This window comes from Osmia lignaria, chromosome 7 (genome assembly GCF_051020975.1).
Source record: "Osmia lignaria lignaria isolate PbOS001 chromosome 7, iyOsmLign1, whole genome shotgun sequence".
In the NCBI taxonomy this organism is placed as follows: domain Eukaryota; kingdom Metazoa; phylum Arthropoda; class Insecta; order Hymenoptera; family Megachilidae; genus Osmia; species Osmia lignaria.
Window position 1 is genome coordinate 11206604 of NC_135038.1, and position 15244 is coordinate 11221847.

The following is a 15244-nucleotide window of genomic DNA, read 5'->3' on the forward strand; positions in this document are numbered from 1 at the left end:
TATAAGTAAGCATTCACAAACGTATACATATAAAACTTATTAAATATGAAAGACGAAGGGTGGTTTAGTTTCGAAGAAAAGCAATCCTTTTGTTTTACAAATGTCAAAATATAAAATCTATGCTGTTAATTGAAAATTACAGCATGTTCAAGATTAGATAACAAAATATTCTATTCACGCTATCGTTTTAAATAAAATAAACGTGGAATAAATATTCTAAGTATAACATTGATATTAAGAAAATAATAAAAGGATATTTTAATTTTTCTCAGTTCGTTTGCCATGCTTTAATTAAAAGTGCCGCAATAGGTGCGCAGCTCCTCTGTTGAGCAAGACTTTACACAACATTCCTCATGAATTCCCTTTGTATATCTTCGGAATCTTAACATTTTTCTTGCATTCTTGATAGACTTATAAGGATGCACATCGTAATTAAATGCGTAGTCGTCCGTCTCCATTTCTAGAAAAAGCCATTTCTTTAGATATTCAATTTGAGACAACACTAAACTTTCTGTTACCCTCAGTGATGTTTATACCAACTGGCGATAACGATAGATAATTTTTATTTGAATTCAATTTTATGTAACTTACCTTGGTTGCTTTTCTTAAACCGTGAATTGTAATTACCATGACAGATCATATGTAAATTGTCCGGCAAACTTTGGCCGCAATATTGACGTGGTTCGGTTGCGGTTTGTCGTTTTTGCCTTTCCTGAAACACGTCTGATCGTGCATGTTCCGTTTCCGGCATTAAGATCGTTATCACGATCGTTAAACACATTAATGCGTGTAGCCGGTAAGCAAACATCTAGAATTAGAATAACATTTTCCAAGTATCTTCATAATCATTGCTTGATCAAAATTGAAATTACCATAAGAACAAATCAATATACATGTATAAAAGAAGATGTATTCTCTATGCATTTTAACGAATACTGATTAATTATTAATAAAAATTTCTCTTTGGCATTATCATTTTGATAACGATAGCGTGTCGAAGAAATGAATTTTTCAAATTTAAAAACTAACACTTGAACGGACGAACTCAAAAATCAAATATCATAAGTGAATCCTCAAGTGTGTCTATTTAAATCGCTTTTATTAACCTTTATCAGAATTTATCAATAACGATGCCCCATGCTGATGCGTACCAGTCAACGAGTAACGACCTATTTTTAGATATCATTTGTTCAAATATAAATCTCGTGCTGTAAATCTTCTCTTGTTAAAGCTCTGGCGTGCGAAAGGTTTACAAATATCCCATAAATTGTACGTTGTCTTCGTCGCTCCACGCGTGATTAATTTTGAAGAAATTTTTCAGAAAGAAAACCTGCATACAGAATCGGAAAAAAAATTGTGTGTCGTCGAGGCATATTTCTTTCGAATATCACTATAGAAATAAAAGACGGAATGTTTAATTATATTCGTTAGATAAGAGATACAATTTCTCTTTTGGTATTTCTTAGCGCGACTTTATAAATAGAAAATTAGGTAGACAAACTCATACGAGATTACTGATAATCGTTTGAATTTTATAATACCACCAGTATTATCATACTGTTGAAATGATTCATGACTAATGATAACATACCTTCTTCTGTTAGTATAACTTCGTTTTCCAGCACAGATATTATTTAATTATTATTTTCAAAAGGTGCAACATTTCATTCGATGTTACAAATATTTTTTCCAAATTTTTTTCTCTTCTTAAAGCATGAGTTATTTCACTTTTAATTAAACGTCTTATTTTGTAAGTCCTATATAAGATAGTTTCTTAATATTATTAAAAATTAAATAGTAAAAAATAGAATGGTAATTAAAATGAATCACTTACTTATCATGTGTTGGTAAGGCTGAGATCAATAAAAATTGATATATGGTATCACTATATGTATATCACGATATAATATCACAGGCCGGTAGTTTTCTTCTTTTTTCTTACTTATGGATCATTATATTAATAAAAATATAATATTTCAAGTAGCCTAAATTAATGGTTGCTGTTGAATTTTATGTATCATTAAAACAGATGTAAACAATTAAGAATAAGGTTAATGAATATGTTTATCGTAAAATATATAATCAGAAATAATAGAAAATGAAAAAAATTGAATATATTAACTTTGTGTTATAACTCTATTACAATAAATTTCATTTAATTATCGATACGTAGTAAACGTGGCAATTATAGAATTTTATTAACAAAGCGTATGTATTTTTAAAAAGTTACCCCTCTATTAATGTTAACAGCAAACGAAGAATTCTTCGCTGAGATCAAATATTTATATTCTCTCGAGTACGTCAGTATTTTCTTCATTATTTTATTTCACTTGTTCGAATTCTATCCTTGTGATCTTAAATACATCAAAGTGAAGATTGTTCTTAATTCATCGATCCGATAAATCGAAACGATTTCCTTCGATAGTTAGTTCTCTAAAATGAAACTGGTAACGGTCGGTTTTCGGATCTTCCTTTGAACGTTGATATTGTTCTTGAATCCTTGGGTATATTTGGTGTTCCTTGAACGAGAACATTCATGCTTCCGCAATTTTCAAGTAAATATGTTACACTTAAAATAAGGAGAATCGAAAAATAGAAAAAGGTATTTTTTTCGTTTGTTTGTCTTCATTTCAGTTCAGTCCGTTAATTCAACGAAACGCATTCTTTGTTCAACAGTATTTTGCATTTTTCTAGTGTAAGTATATTATTAAGTACCTAACACTTATTACATATAAAACATTTTTTTTTTTAACTGCTCTTCGTTACACCGTTCAATTATATTTTAACGCACTTGATTTTTCATTCATTTTTCAGTAAAGGAATGCAGAAGAGGAAAAGGAAGATGAAGAGAAGAGAGAAAACACTCGTCTGAAACTCGTTACTCCGATGACTAAAGTTGTTCTGCTCTATATAAAATAACAAATCACAAAATACGTAGGTTTGTTCGTCTCTCGCTAACGCGAGTTAATCGCAATGCATACCGTAAAACTGCTTTTCTTCTTTTTTCGTTCCTTACCAGAACGTATACGAGACATATTCTTCCTCGCCTTATCGCATTACTTTATTATCTATTATTACCGCTACTTATATTATTATTATCGTTATCCACAGTTATTAACAAGGATTCCGCTTACTGCGATAAAGAAACCTAAGTTTAGTTTTAACACTTGAGAGGTGAACGCGAAATCTCACTGACCTCAGATTATTTTTATTTTTTCTTGATGATTTTTTTGAAATTTTTTCCTTTTTATTACATCGGTTAGAAAAATGAAGATATTGCAAAATAATCATTGATCATTGGGAACGAAAAACACGTCCGATCAACAGTAAAATTCGTAGTGCAACCTAATTTCAATAGTGTATCGATGAAAATCAGACGAAGCTGCAGCCCTTGACGTTTCTTCTTTCTAATTGATAGAAAAATGAAAAAGAAAGAAGGAATTATTATAAAAATAAAACAAACAGAATTGCACATTTTTTAAATATATTTTACAAAATGTTCTATTCGTACAGCATATAAAACAATACTCTGTATTTATTTTATATTCACACATTAGCTCTATACGACTGTACCACCATATTCTCTCGTTATACGTAGAATATAACTTTATACAGTATATTCGGCGGGTCTTAACGTCAATACTATGAAAGTGCGGTATCCTTTGTTTGACGCGTGGTGGTTCCAGCATTCTTTTTCCCACTCGAAATGATTCGCTTGCTTTCATCGGAGTTCATCGTTTTGCCTGCACGTTCCCGGTCGATTGTCGTCAATTCCGTTGCATCCGCGTTCATGCCTTTAGAACTTGTGTCCGTCTTCAACGGCCTATCATTGTCGTTATATACCTCCTGTACTTCCACTTTAACTTCGTTCAACGGTGTAAATCTTGGAGACTTCGACGGACCCTTCAAATGCATTATATGATCATTTAACGAGTCCGTATTGCTTTTCTTATGCCCTATGTGACTATGGTGATTCGAGAAAACAGAGTCTGTTTGCCCTAGAAATTGGCTACCGCTATTTCCCATGTTTCCAGGACCATTCGCGGCAGCGGTACTACCAGCAGCACTGCTCGAGATGTCTCCCATGTTGAAGTTCCTATCCTTTCGACCGACTTGCCAGAACGAATCGTCGAACACCTCGGTGTCGCGTTGTTCAGGTGGTAACCTACTGATACGAGCCTTCACGATGGCCAGGTGTCTATGTACGTAATCCTGATGAGGTGCCAGTGCCGCAGCGTGCTCTAAACACTGAGCAGCAAGGCCTAACTTACCACGTTCCACCATTACAACACAGAGATTATGAAGACCTTGAATATTACTTGGATCCAACTGCAGTATTCTACGGTAACACTGTAAACCGATTCAGAAATTTTGTTCGATCTTCCGTGTAACCGTAACGATTCATATTTTTTTACTTACATTTTCAGCAGCGTCCAAATCTTTTATGTTATTTATATAGATATCACCTAAAAGGATTAATCCTTTAACATGGTCCGGGTGAAAACGAACTAATTGGTTTAGAAAAGGTGCAGCTTCCAGTGGACGTTGTTCGTCTGCCAATAAAAGAGCAAGATTGAATAGCGCTGATCTGAAGTCTTCCTTGAGCGCAACCGCATTACGGAACCATCGTTCTGCACTTCCGCTGTCGTGATCGTCCATGGCCAACATTCCAAGATTGAAATGCACTCGTTCGTTATTAGAATCCTGTAAGTATGTATCAGTTGTTTCATTCGTTCAGAGTATGTTACAATTAATAAAGAGGAAAGTACTTTTCGCAGGAGTTTTAGCAGTCTTTCTCTGGCTACTTTTCTTAATTCTGCGCGTCCCAATTCTTGAAGTAAGATAGCTGAATTTAATAACGCTTGTTCGTGTTCGGGGTCAAATTCTAGCGCTTTGTCCAAATATGCCAGAGCTTGAGATGCTTTTCCTTGTTCCAGAAACACAACGCCCAGCTTAAAAATAAGAAAATTGCATTATACATTCAGTCATTGCTCTACATATATCGATATCAATATAAAACTTACATTGTAATAGATATCTGGATTGTTACTATCATAGAAAAGAGCTCGCTCGTAAACTTCCTGAGCCTCTTTCGTACGATTAAGTTTAATCAAAACATCACCTCGGTTGATATACGCTTGCGTGTAATCAGCGCGCATACTTATAGCTTGCCTATAAAGTAAGTCGGCTTCCTCTAACCTAGTTGCATTTTTCGCTATTAAATTCGCTAAATTTACAAAGACATTCAAGTGGTTCGGTGCTATTCGTGCCTGGTAAGATTCCCCGGGTTTTGCTTTTGGTAGCAAAGATTTTGCCTAAAGAGAAATATATAATATTATTTAATGGTACTCTGTCAATTGGATGTATTATTTCTACCTTTAAGTATGCATCTTCAGCTTCTTTAAACATTTTCAGATGATTGTAAGTTCTGCCTACGTTGATGTGTGCACCAATATCATCACCTTGAACCTGTACAGCCATGTTAAAGAAGTTTAACGCTTCTTTAAACCGACCTTGGCTTTCCAATGCGTGACCGACGTTATTAAATAATTTGGCATTGCGATCGTTTACTTTTAATCCTGACATAAATATAGAATATTCATCCAGCCAATCATAGTTTCTGATAAAAGTTTTTGTCGAATGAGCTGCCAAAAGCGTTATTAATAAAAATAGTGTTGGTTTCTTGAACCTAGAAACATAAAACGAACAAAGTTAGGATGTATTTCATACAAATGTTTTAATCCTTTACAGGTATGAAGATTTACTTTTTGTCGCATAAAATGCTCCAGCCGTAACCGATAAGCATACAAAACCCCATAGACGGAGCATATAATACTCTTTCGGCAATGACAAATCCAACCGGGAAGAAGAGATTCGAAGCAGGCAAGAACGGAAGTATCATCATAGCCAAACTCTACGAAATATATTCAAATATAACAATGGCTATGGTTTAAATACAAAAAGAGATCATCGTGCTATCTCGTGCTAACCATTATGAGAACGATCGAGGTTTGCCTGTTAGGTGTTAAAATTGCTGTCATCAATAATCCTAATATGGTCATATGAGTTGCTATCGTAGCGAGATTACGAGGATCTGTAAAACTTTCTATCAACGGTATCGTTCCCATAGTCCAATCACAGCACAAATCGCTTGGAAGAAATAGCAGTCTTAAATTAACCGCTGCGAGGTAATTATATGTAAGCTGTCTTATGGGCGTTGGGGCCACTGATGCGGGATTGTCAAATCTAAAATATCATTATGAATTTTTCTATAATTACTACTATTTCATAGATACAGCACAACGAAACGTGTATGTTCAACAAGTACCTGGTGAATACAGGTAACTTTGAGCCCATTACGTGTAGCCGAAGAATGAGTAAACTAAATGTGACAAGTGTAAGGACTGTCAGTCGTTTTGTACCTTCGCTGGACCAAGCAAGCGATATCTTTTTCCCACCAAAAGCTGCCTTCAATGTCAGGAAAATATCCATTGCTCTTACCTAATCAGATAATACAATATGTAAGTACAAATAAATATCGTAATTGGTATCGTAAGTAAGTATATTTACCTTTTGTACAACAAAAATCTCATATAACACGCAAACAGCGGTGGCTGTTATTCCTTGTTCTTTACATAACATGGCAGTGAAAACAAATGACATAGATAATATCAAAGATCTCCATCCTAAAAGAAATTTTAATACAATTAATCTTTCTTTACAGATTGTAAAAAGAACCATTGGAATATCTTACCTGTTGATCTTCTACTTCTGCAACATTTAGTGTACGTGATTAAAGCCGCTAGATAAAATAAAGAGGACAATGTTTCTGCTCTTCCCACCACTCCTGTAACCTTAAGACACGATTATCCACTGACAATGCATCTAAACGCGAACTAGGAACTACGATGCGATCGATCGCTCGACGTCGACCCTTCGAATCTGGTGGATACAGTATCGAGACATTGTCGCCGAAGGGAAGTACAAGGACTAAAAATAATTACGAAATAATATCCTCGTATAATTTCAAGGTAACGTCGATCGATTCGATCGATTTTCAAAGCAGTTTCAAACAACTTACTGCTTCTGTATGTATAGGATGAACTGCAAACAGGAGAGAAGACACAAAAGTTGCAGAATCGGATAGAAACATCAAGCATGTCCTGTAACGTCGATTAAAACATTCTTAACTCGATTTATTACAATACTAGAAATGTAATCTCTATTGCAATAACGTTGCTCTTTTGTAGATGTTACATAAAATATCTAACGGAAAGATCTAAGAAGCAATTTCTACCTGAAATACAATAAGCACACTCCGATATGTAAGATAACATTAAGCAAATGATATCCCATAGGATCCAATTGATGAATCAGGTAATTCCAACGAAATGTAAGAACGCACAGAGGCCTGTATGATTTGTGCGATTGCTCCTATGTGAGAAAAAAAAAAAATATTTCATATTATTTAAATTGTATAGCATTTTCTAAAACATAAATTTTCCAAAACGTAATTTATATTTTTTTTAGGGTGGTGGAAACCTAAGGATAGAGGAAAATTCATTCTATTTTAAAGAATCTTAATTAATCGATACAACAGACTATAAACTTGAACTCGACTATAATTCGGTAAGATTAAATTAGATCGAAGTAAATCGTAAAGGAAGGAAAATGTGAAGAAGAGTTGAACGGATCAATACAGAAGAAGGTAGAGAAGAGTGAAAGGGAAGGGGAAATGAAAGCGCCTCTATCGTATCACCCACCTTGTGCATAGGAGTACCCCAGAAGTCATTGTAAAATACATTTTTCAGGGGTGTATGAGGCCTTAAGTCTCGATTATCCTTTATCGCTGAAATGTCATCAAAAACGAAACCACAATTAAGGCTATTTAGGTAGACGACGAAAGCGCTTATGGCGACGATCGCCGCGAGTGCTCCCCGCGCAGGCACTCCCATCACAAATAAGACATCGATCGGCCGTCTTTTCTTCTCGATTTCCGATTTAAAAACCCTGTCGAAAATTCCTTTGCTCTTCTCTTCAATGGTCTCTTCTCTCCTTCTTTTTCTATCTATCTGTTCTACCTATCTATCTATCTAATCGTCTGTCGAGCCAAGAGTTTAACCCTGCGATGTCCAGAAAAAGGGCAGGAATCTTATCTCTAGGCACGTAGACGTAGATACGTTCCTCTTTGAACACATTATCACGCTTATGTGTCTAGTATTTCCAGATACAAACGCGCCTTTTCGCAGATCAATCCTCGAAACATGATGGGAGACATAGTCAACGGCAGGCAGCTTCCCGTTAACGAAAAACCTTCAACACCAAGCAAAATATTCGACAAAAGTATCAACGATTACCATGCGCGCGCGTTAATATTGAACTGTCAAACGAATAGACGTGTATACCATTGTATAGCAATGCACGCTACGTATCATGAAACGAGTACTACAACGCAAGTACGATACTATGACGGCGACGACGCGGATTTGCTTTAAGTCGAGTACGCATGCTTGATGTTAGACTAACCGCGAGCTACCCAATTCCATAAGTTGTACGTATTCTATAGAACGTTTCTGCAATTTACACATGTACATTATATTATAAACATTTTCATTTTAGGAAGACGATAGTTTTATGCTTCCATTTCTAATGAGAAATGTTTATAGTTTAAAACCACAATAAAATTTAATGAAGTCATAGAAAATATTTGTGACAAAGGTAAACTTTTTCTTGCATATCATGCAACAATGTTTTATTAATACATATAATTTGCGTTCATTATCAATAAATAAATACATTATGTTTTTCCTTAAATGAATGAAGCTTAAGGTTAGGCGTCTTTAAAGCGAAACAATTGCGCATGCGCAGAACCGACCAATAAAAGTTCAGGATGGCCATTCAAAATTATGAGGGGAGAAGCTTCGTCTACGAGTCGTACGACGGCAGTCGAGGTAAGGATGCGTTTGGCGTCGTTTTCAGTGACAGTTGTGCTCTTTTAAATCATTTTGTGATAGAATCTTGATTCGAATTCGTGTATCATTTAATTATTCATCGAGTGATCGTTACTAAATTAAGATTAACGTGCTCTTATTGACACTAGTTAACCTTCCAGTGTCTCTTCGGTATATGGGAAAGGGAATCCTTCCGCGAAATTCATTGGCGGCGTCCTTTCTGAGTACCCTTCGAAAAGCGTAAGTGTGTTTACAATATCTTTTTTACTCTATTTCGTCGACAGTACCATTCATTCGATTCGTACAACGAGAAATAAATTGAACCGAATCGCAGATGAACTGCCGGCTTGCGAAGGTCAAACAATCCGTAGCTTATTATCCTACAGAGAGAGGTGGCAATTCATTAATCGTAAACAAAAGAATCCATAGTAAAGCGTTGAAAATTTTTATAATTAATCTCTTTGGGATATATTTTTTGTAGGGTGTTACGATAATTTATATACTTGATACAATGAACTGAGAAAAGATAATTATACATATATGTAATATACATAAATCATGTCAGCGAAAGAGAAAGTTACAAGCATTTGTTTCGGTAGTGCACGGTAATATCGGAGTACTGGCGAGTAAAATAATATAAAGGGACGTTGAAGGTAGGAGGGAAAACAAACAAAAGGAATAGCGGTATAGTTCTACCGGTGAAATTTGTTCGATCGAATTTTTAGGTGAAGCGAAGGTCTACGATCGCCAGCTGCTGCGTTTGTATAGAAGGGGACTAATAAATTCTAGTTTAGTGAAGAAATAATAACGAATATTAGCTGTGCAGTATTAAATTGTATTTACATTGTATAAACATTATTTAAACTATATGATAATCGTCAATATTTCAATTTTCTTGCAATGCATGATTTAGGTAAATATTTATGTAAAAAGAAATTTATTTGTTGTAACGATACGTATAATTACATTTTTCATTACTTTGATTTTATATTATTGATCGTAATATCAACACGGTGTTAATTGAATAAACGTAATTTATCGACGAGACAGTTCCTACTGTCAGAGGAATAAGTCAGGTAACTATGTACAACTAGAGGCAATAGGCTCAGAGAGCAATGCCATTCGATCGATCGGTTTATGTCTGGGCGTCCCGACGCCAGCTGCAATGTTTAAACGTACATACAGGGTGATCCACATTACGATTTCCTTGTGCATTAATTTCTTTCACTGTATAATAAACATCCAACAACATACATGTATATTCTGTTACTTGTATTCTTGAATAATATATCATATATTTACTTAACTTCTAGAAATAAAGAATGAGCGAGGGAGATCAAGAGAAGAGCATGGATAAGAAGGAAATAGCAGAGGAGGAAAGACAGAAAATGCTGAACGCTGAAAATACGAAGCACACGGTAGAATCGACCGCTCCAGACACGGAAACCGAGGAACCGAAGCCTAAGAAGAAAATTCCTATCGGTGGTATTAAGATGCCCGGCTTTTGTCGTACAAAGAGCAAAGAACCTTGCAAAGTAATCACAAGCTATTTCCGTTCGTTACTAATTTCATAAGAAACCTTTTATATTAATTTATTAAGTTTATCACATAATTCGAGAACCTGAAGTAATTAAAAGAAATAATCTTAAGATTATTCATGACCCCTGGAGAGAAGCTTTAAAAGCCTGTACAAATTGTTCTTTCATTCATGAAAAAACGCAGAGTCGTTTGATCAGCGTACATTTATTGTTCAAATGTATTCATTCAATTTAAGTTGAATTTGTATAATGCATCTGTTATCGGTCACGCGATCTAGATGGTTCAGGTTACTTTACATTTTAATTATTTCGATTGGATCCGGTTACGTGTATATAAACGGAGGAAAGAGCAGCAGTTCATATGTTCAGTATCCTTTGGTTGATTAACGTTTGTTTACGTCGAAACAACGCTACTCAAAGAGCTCGAGTTCCTGGGGCACCATAGCGTGTTCATAAAAGGGTGCTCATAGCCCCGTAACGATTTTTATCCAACATTAAACCAATGGATGACGTCAGGCAAACAGTGCACCTGGAATTATTGATCACGCGTCTTTAAAATAATAAGTGTCCCTATAATAAATAATGACGATAACCATGATCATTGGACTAAATTTATACAAAAGAAATATATATATATATATATATAACTATTCTTGATTTTGAAAAATGATTTTTACAATCTATTTTTGATCTTCACTTTTAGGATGATGAAAGTAAACCCAACGAATCGGGCGATGGCGAATTACCCGAGAAAAATGCTAAAGAAAATGAACAGAATATATCTTCTGAAAAGACAAATACACCAAGTAAGGAGGCTAAAGAGAAAGAAGCTCGTAAAGGGATCCTTGATGCTATAAGATTACCCTTAGTCTCCGTTTTTCCTCGAAAAAAAAAGGTGATTTATTTAATATTCAACAGTTCAATCGATGGTGATACATATTAAACTTAAGTTTTATTATAAGTTTCTTCTTGCCGATTTGAAAATTCTTTATCGGTATTAAAAAAATAAAAATATATAATTGATTGGTTTGATGGTAAAAATAAGTTAACATGCGAAGCCCTGTAAGACCCTAAGACACTTTGGTCAACACTCGAGCACGTACACGTAGCCTTTTCTTAAGATACTCCTCTTACTATTCATAGATACTTTCCTCCTTGAACGTCTTAACCGCATTTTGCCCAAGAACATTGGCTAAGTTTATGATTATATTGGCAATTTCATATTAAATTAATCGAGATAACGGTACCCGTTTTAGGAAGGAGAAGTAGAATTAGGAACTACTGGAACTGCTGGATTAGCCAGTGTAGAGACACTTGACGATGGTGCGACAGAGAAAAATCCTATTGGTAACGAAGATGGAATGGAAACTGTCCGACTCGATGAAGATGCTCCGGATGGTATCGAATCTCCTAAACAACACTTTCTTGTCGCTTGTATATCCGCTGCAAGAAGAAATTTATTTGTACTGGGTACGCTGTTATATTCGTTGTACTATAATATAGAAAATTATAAATCTACTATAAATTCCTTCCTATATGTTAAAACAGTGGCCATGATGTGTATCACGATATCAGTGATAATCATCATCTGTATTGCTTGTATTGGACCAAGAAAAGGTGGTGCACAATTAATGAAGAATGGAAACTTTATCAAAGCTGTTACTTCCTGCGGCCCTGTCCAAGGCATATCAGAAGATGGTGCATTCGCGTTCCGTGGTATTCCTTATGCAGTTCCACCGTTGGAAAATCGTCGTTGGCAACCGGCAGAACCTTTACGAAGAATCGAACAATGCTGGACGGACACTTATCTAGCGCATAATTCTTCTGAAGTCTGTTGGCAGCGTGATGCTTCGGGTCAAGCCGTTGGAACCGAAGATTGCTTGTACTTGGATGTTTTTACTCCTGAAGTAAGATACGATTCACCTTTGCCGGTTGTCGTTATGATCGGCGCAGAGACTCTTAGCGATGGCTCTCCAGGTGTAATGCAACCATCGGCGAAGTTGGCTCGTGTTCGTGACATGGTTTTTGTTAGACCCAATTTTCGGTAATCATCAACTAGCATCGTACTAGTTTTCTTTTGATTAAAATTTTAGATTTCCTCGATATACTTTCTTCACATTTCAGGTTGGGAGTCTTTGGTTTCTTAGCCGCTGAACCGCTTTCACGAGCGACGCATCCACCAACATCCGGGAATTACGGACTTTCAGATATCATAGCGGCGCTCCAATGGGTCCATCTTAATATAGAAAACTTCGGTGGTAATAAAACATCGGTCACTTTATGGGGCCATCGGGCAGGAGGAACTCTCGTTACAACCCTGGTCGGTATACGTCGAGCGAGGGATCTTTTCCATAAAGTTTGGATATCCAGCGGTAGCGCGATATTCCCCGGAAGGGAGTTGGAGATCTCAGAGAAACTGAGCGAACAGTTTTTAAATTCTATACGGTGCAGCGACGCCGCTTGTCTACGGACTAAAAGCGCAGAGGAATTAATGGATTCGGTTCCGGAAACTTGGCATTTAGGAAATGTTGGACTACCTGAAACTAGAGAGGCAACGTCGAGAGACAGGAGACACGAGTGGCTGGTCCTTGACGGTGCAATTCTTCAGGAACCCGTAGGTCAAATTTGGGCAAGAGATGAGTTTCCAGTTAAAATCGTAATGGGAACCACCGCTCATGCTGGAGCTCCTCATAAATACCTTCATTCGAATACCACTCTTAATTCTACTCAAGTAGAAAAAATTGTAAGGGAATCTTTGTTAGGAACAACTGGCTTGGCTGATGAAGCTCTCAGGTTAAAATAAACTTTGAATATATCACCGTATCACCAAATAGATTTTTCATTAATATCTATTTTATTTTTTAGGCGTTACAATGCAACATTCAGAGGTTTATTGAGTATGATATCGGATATTCGTGTAGTCTGTCCACTTCTTACAGTAGCCAGGATGAAAAGTAACATTCCGTTTTATGTGGCAACTCAAGCACGAGGTCAGTTCGCTGATCCTGATAGCGATGCTACTGCGATACTCGGATCCTATGCTGCACGTACACCCTCTGAGAAAAGGCACGTATCCGCGATGCAACAACTTTTCAATCACTACGTTTGGCAGGATGAGGTAGCTCAAATGGATCCGAACGGTGTGAAGCGAGTTTTTATTGTCGGTCAAGACACATTACCTAACAATGATTATCCTAACTGCGACTTTTGGATTGAGAAAGATATCGTCCCGTCTTATGGTCGAGTTGATTGAAATACTTTCCTCGTTATGTGTTCAACGACGATTGTAGGAATTCTACCAAATCCACGATGTTCTGTACAAGTATGATTTCTCCCTTACAAATTTCTCGAAATTTTGTATCCTTTTAATGAATTTAAAACAAGATAAACGAATGGAAGATGTTTCAAAACATCTTACTGACTGACCAAATTGATAGGTCAAAATTACGAATTTTTACATACATTTTACTTAAAAAGACGTAAAGTTTGCAAGTGGATAATAAATATTTTGATAAAAATATTTATTAATACAATTTTAAGATGTCACTATTTAAATAACATGTACATCTTTTTCCAAAGTATTGCTTCAATAGAATATAAATTCAATGGATCAACGAGTTACGAAAACTTCAGGTATCGGACAATATAAACAATTTCAATTATTCCACTAGTCTTTTCTGCATAAGGATGAGAATAACAATCGCAATTTTTAATAAGCTGCCAGATATATCTATACAGGAAACATTTATCTATGATACTCATCGGATTTTTGTCTTTGTACATATATTACTGTTGCTCTGTTTTCTTTTTTATTTCAATGTACTTAAAAATATTCCTGCTTACGTAATATTATGAGCAGAGAAAAGTATATATGTATCAGATCTGACTTTTAAACTGTAAGACTGATTTTATAAATCTGCATTTCATTTGCGTATGAATGTATTTTATATTAGTTTTAAATGAAAATAGCTTTATAATATAAAATACCTGTCTCGTAGGCAGAGTTTATTGTACTGTAAGTTAAAAAAAATGTGCAAAAAATATTTCTTTAACCATTGTTTCATTGTCAGTATTGATGTGCATTCATTAAGTACATGGGTCACCGTCACGTTTTCGTAATATCAATATGCACTGTCGCACATATTTATTAATTCTATCTAAACATTTTTATAGATTTAGAAATGTTATTTTTACTCTTTAAACAACTGCAGTTACAATTTGAACAAAAATAATAAAAATTCACTTTTTTATATGATATACATATACAAATTTCAAATATTTCTAAATCTATGAAAGTTTTAAAAAATAAACTCATCTTTAAGTTACTGTGCATTTGAATGTTTGTGTTGTATTTGAAACAAAATAAACTAATATGTCATTCCTATTTTAAATTAATAGCTTAGAAATTATCATTTTTTATGATAATATTATTTATTAATATAATTACTATAGTATAGGATATTTTTTAATAATTTAATTATGTCCTTTTTTTTACTTCTTGTTAATGTATAATTACGAATTTAAATGTTAATATAGTTTTTAATGCCGTTAAAATATTTAATCGTATATGTAATTGAATACTATATACGTATTTCTTCACAAATTTAGTTGGAAGTAGCAACAAATGTGACCAAAGTAAAATTATTAAGACTTTAGCAAAAGTGGCCTTAGGACAGTTTTATAAAGTTTACTAACATTGTATTAAACAAAACATCATTATTAGTTATATAGTAAACGTTTTTAATATATAAACTC

General features: G+C 34.9%; 3 protein-coding genes across 7 annotated transcripts; 1 reads left to right on the forward strand and 2 right to left on the reverse strand.

The window, feature by feature from the left end:
• Positions 1–287: 287 nt before the first annotated feature.
• Positions 288–2954, reverse strand: ILP-2 (insulin-like peptide 2). Of its 5 annotated transcripts, none has more exons than XM_034335890.2 (6): positions 2231–2954; positions 1835–2000; positions 1592–1757; positions 873–1330; positions 592–808; positions 288–460 (listed from the first exon to the last, which is right to left on the reverse strand). In XM_034335890.2, the coding sequence occupies exons 4-6, from the start codon at positions 873–875 to the stop codon at positions 288–290; spliced, it is 393 nt and encodes a 130-aa protein (XP_034191781.1). In that variant the 5' UTR covers positions 876–1330; positions 1592–1757; positions 1835–2000; positions 2231–2954. The 5 variants fall into 5 exon arrangements, with proteins under 5 accessions (XP_034191781.1, XP_076545348.1, XP_076545350.1 ...); XM_076689233.1 differs by having other exon boundaries at positions 873–1390; XM_076689235.1 differs by having other exon boundaries at positions 1152–1330; positions 2231–2953.
• A 516-nt stretch (positions 2955–3470) lies between these two features.
• LOC117609446 (protein O-mannosyl-transferase Tmtc3) lies at positions 3471–8251 on the reverse strand. The gene is made up of 13 exons (XM_034335802.2): positions 7764–8251; positions 7298–7434; positions 7082–7163; positions 6755–6854; positions 6571–6686; positions 6329–6501; positions 5991–6246; positions 5766–5914; positions 5377–5689; positions 5025–5315; positions 4770–4952; positions 4420–4704; positions 3471–4350 (listed from the first exon to the last, which is right to left on the reverse strand). Exons 1-13 carry the CDS (start codon positions 7953–7955, stop codon positions 3643–3645), a joined length of 2985 nt encoding a protein of 994 aa, XP_034191693.2. The 5' UTR covers positions 7956–8251; the 3' UTR covers positions 3471–3642.
• A 171-nt stretch (positions 8252–8422) lies between these two features.
• On the forward strand, positions 8423–14827 carry Nrt (Neurotactin). The gene is made up of 10 exons (XM_034335823.2): positions 8423–8551; positions 8620–8718; positions 8824–8951; positions 9113–9191; positions 10265–10486; positions 11193–11384; positions 11746–11959; positions 12038–12533; positions 12614–13282; positions 13355–14827. The coding sequence occupies exons 5-10, from the start codon at positions 10274–10276 to the stop codon at positions 13740–13742; spliced, it is 2172 nt and encodes a 723-aa protein (XP_034191714.1). The 5' UTR covers positions 8423–8551; positions 8620–8718; positions 8824–8951; positions 9113–9191; positions 10265–10273; the 3' UTR covers positions 13743–14827.
• The last annotated feature ends 417 nt before the right edge of the window (positions 14828–15244 follow it).

Coding starts and splice junctions, on each gene's coding strand:
- LOC117609446 (XM_034335802.2), bottom strand. CDS start 7,955: ATGGGAGTGCCTGCGCGGGGAGCACTCGCGGCGATCGTCGCCATAAGC. Junction 7,435..7,763: donor GGGGTACTCCTATGCACAAG/GTGGGTGATACG, acceptor TTTCTCACATAG/GAGCAATCGCACAAATCATA. Junction 6,687..6,754: donor CAGAAGTAGAAGATCAACAG/GTAAGATATTCC, acceptor AATTTCTTTTAG/GATGGAGATCTTTGATATTA.
- Nrt (XM_034335823.2), top strand. CDS start 10,274: ATGAGCGAGGGAGATCAAGAGAAGAGCATGGATAAGAAGGAAATAGCA. Junction 10,487..11,192: donor AGAGCAAAGAACCTTGCAAA/GTAATCACAAGC, acceptor CTTCACTTTTAG/GATGATGAAAGTAAACCCAA. Junction 12,534..12,613: donor TTTGTTAGACCCAATTTTCG/GTAATCATCAAC, acceptor TTCACATTTCAG/GTTGGGAGTCTTTGGTTTCT.
- ILP-2 (XM_034335890.2), bottom strand. Junction 461..591: donor GTTTAAGAAAAGCAACCAAG/GTAAGTTACATA, acceptor GGCTTTTTCTAG/AAATGGAGACGGACGACTAC.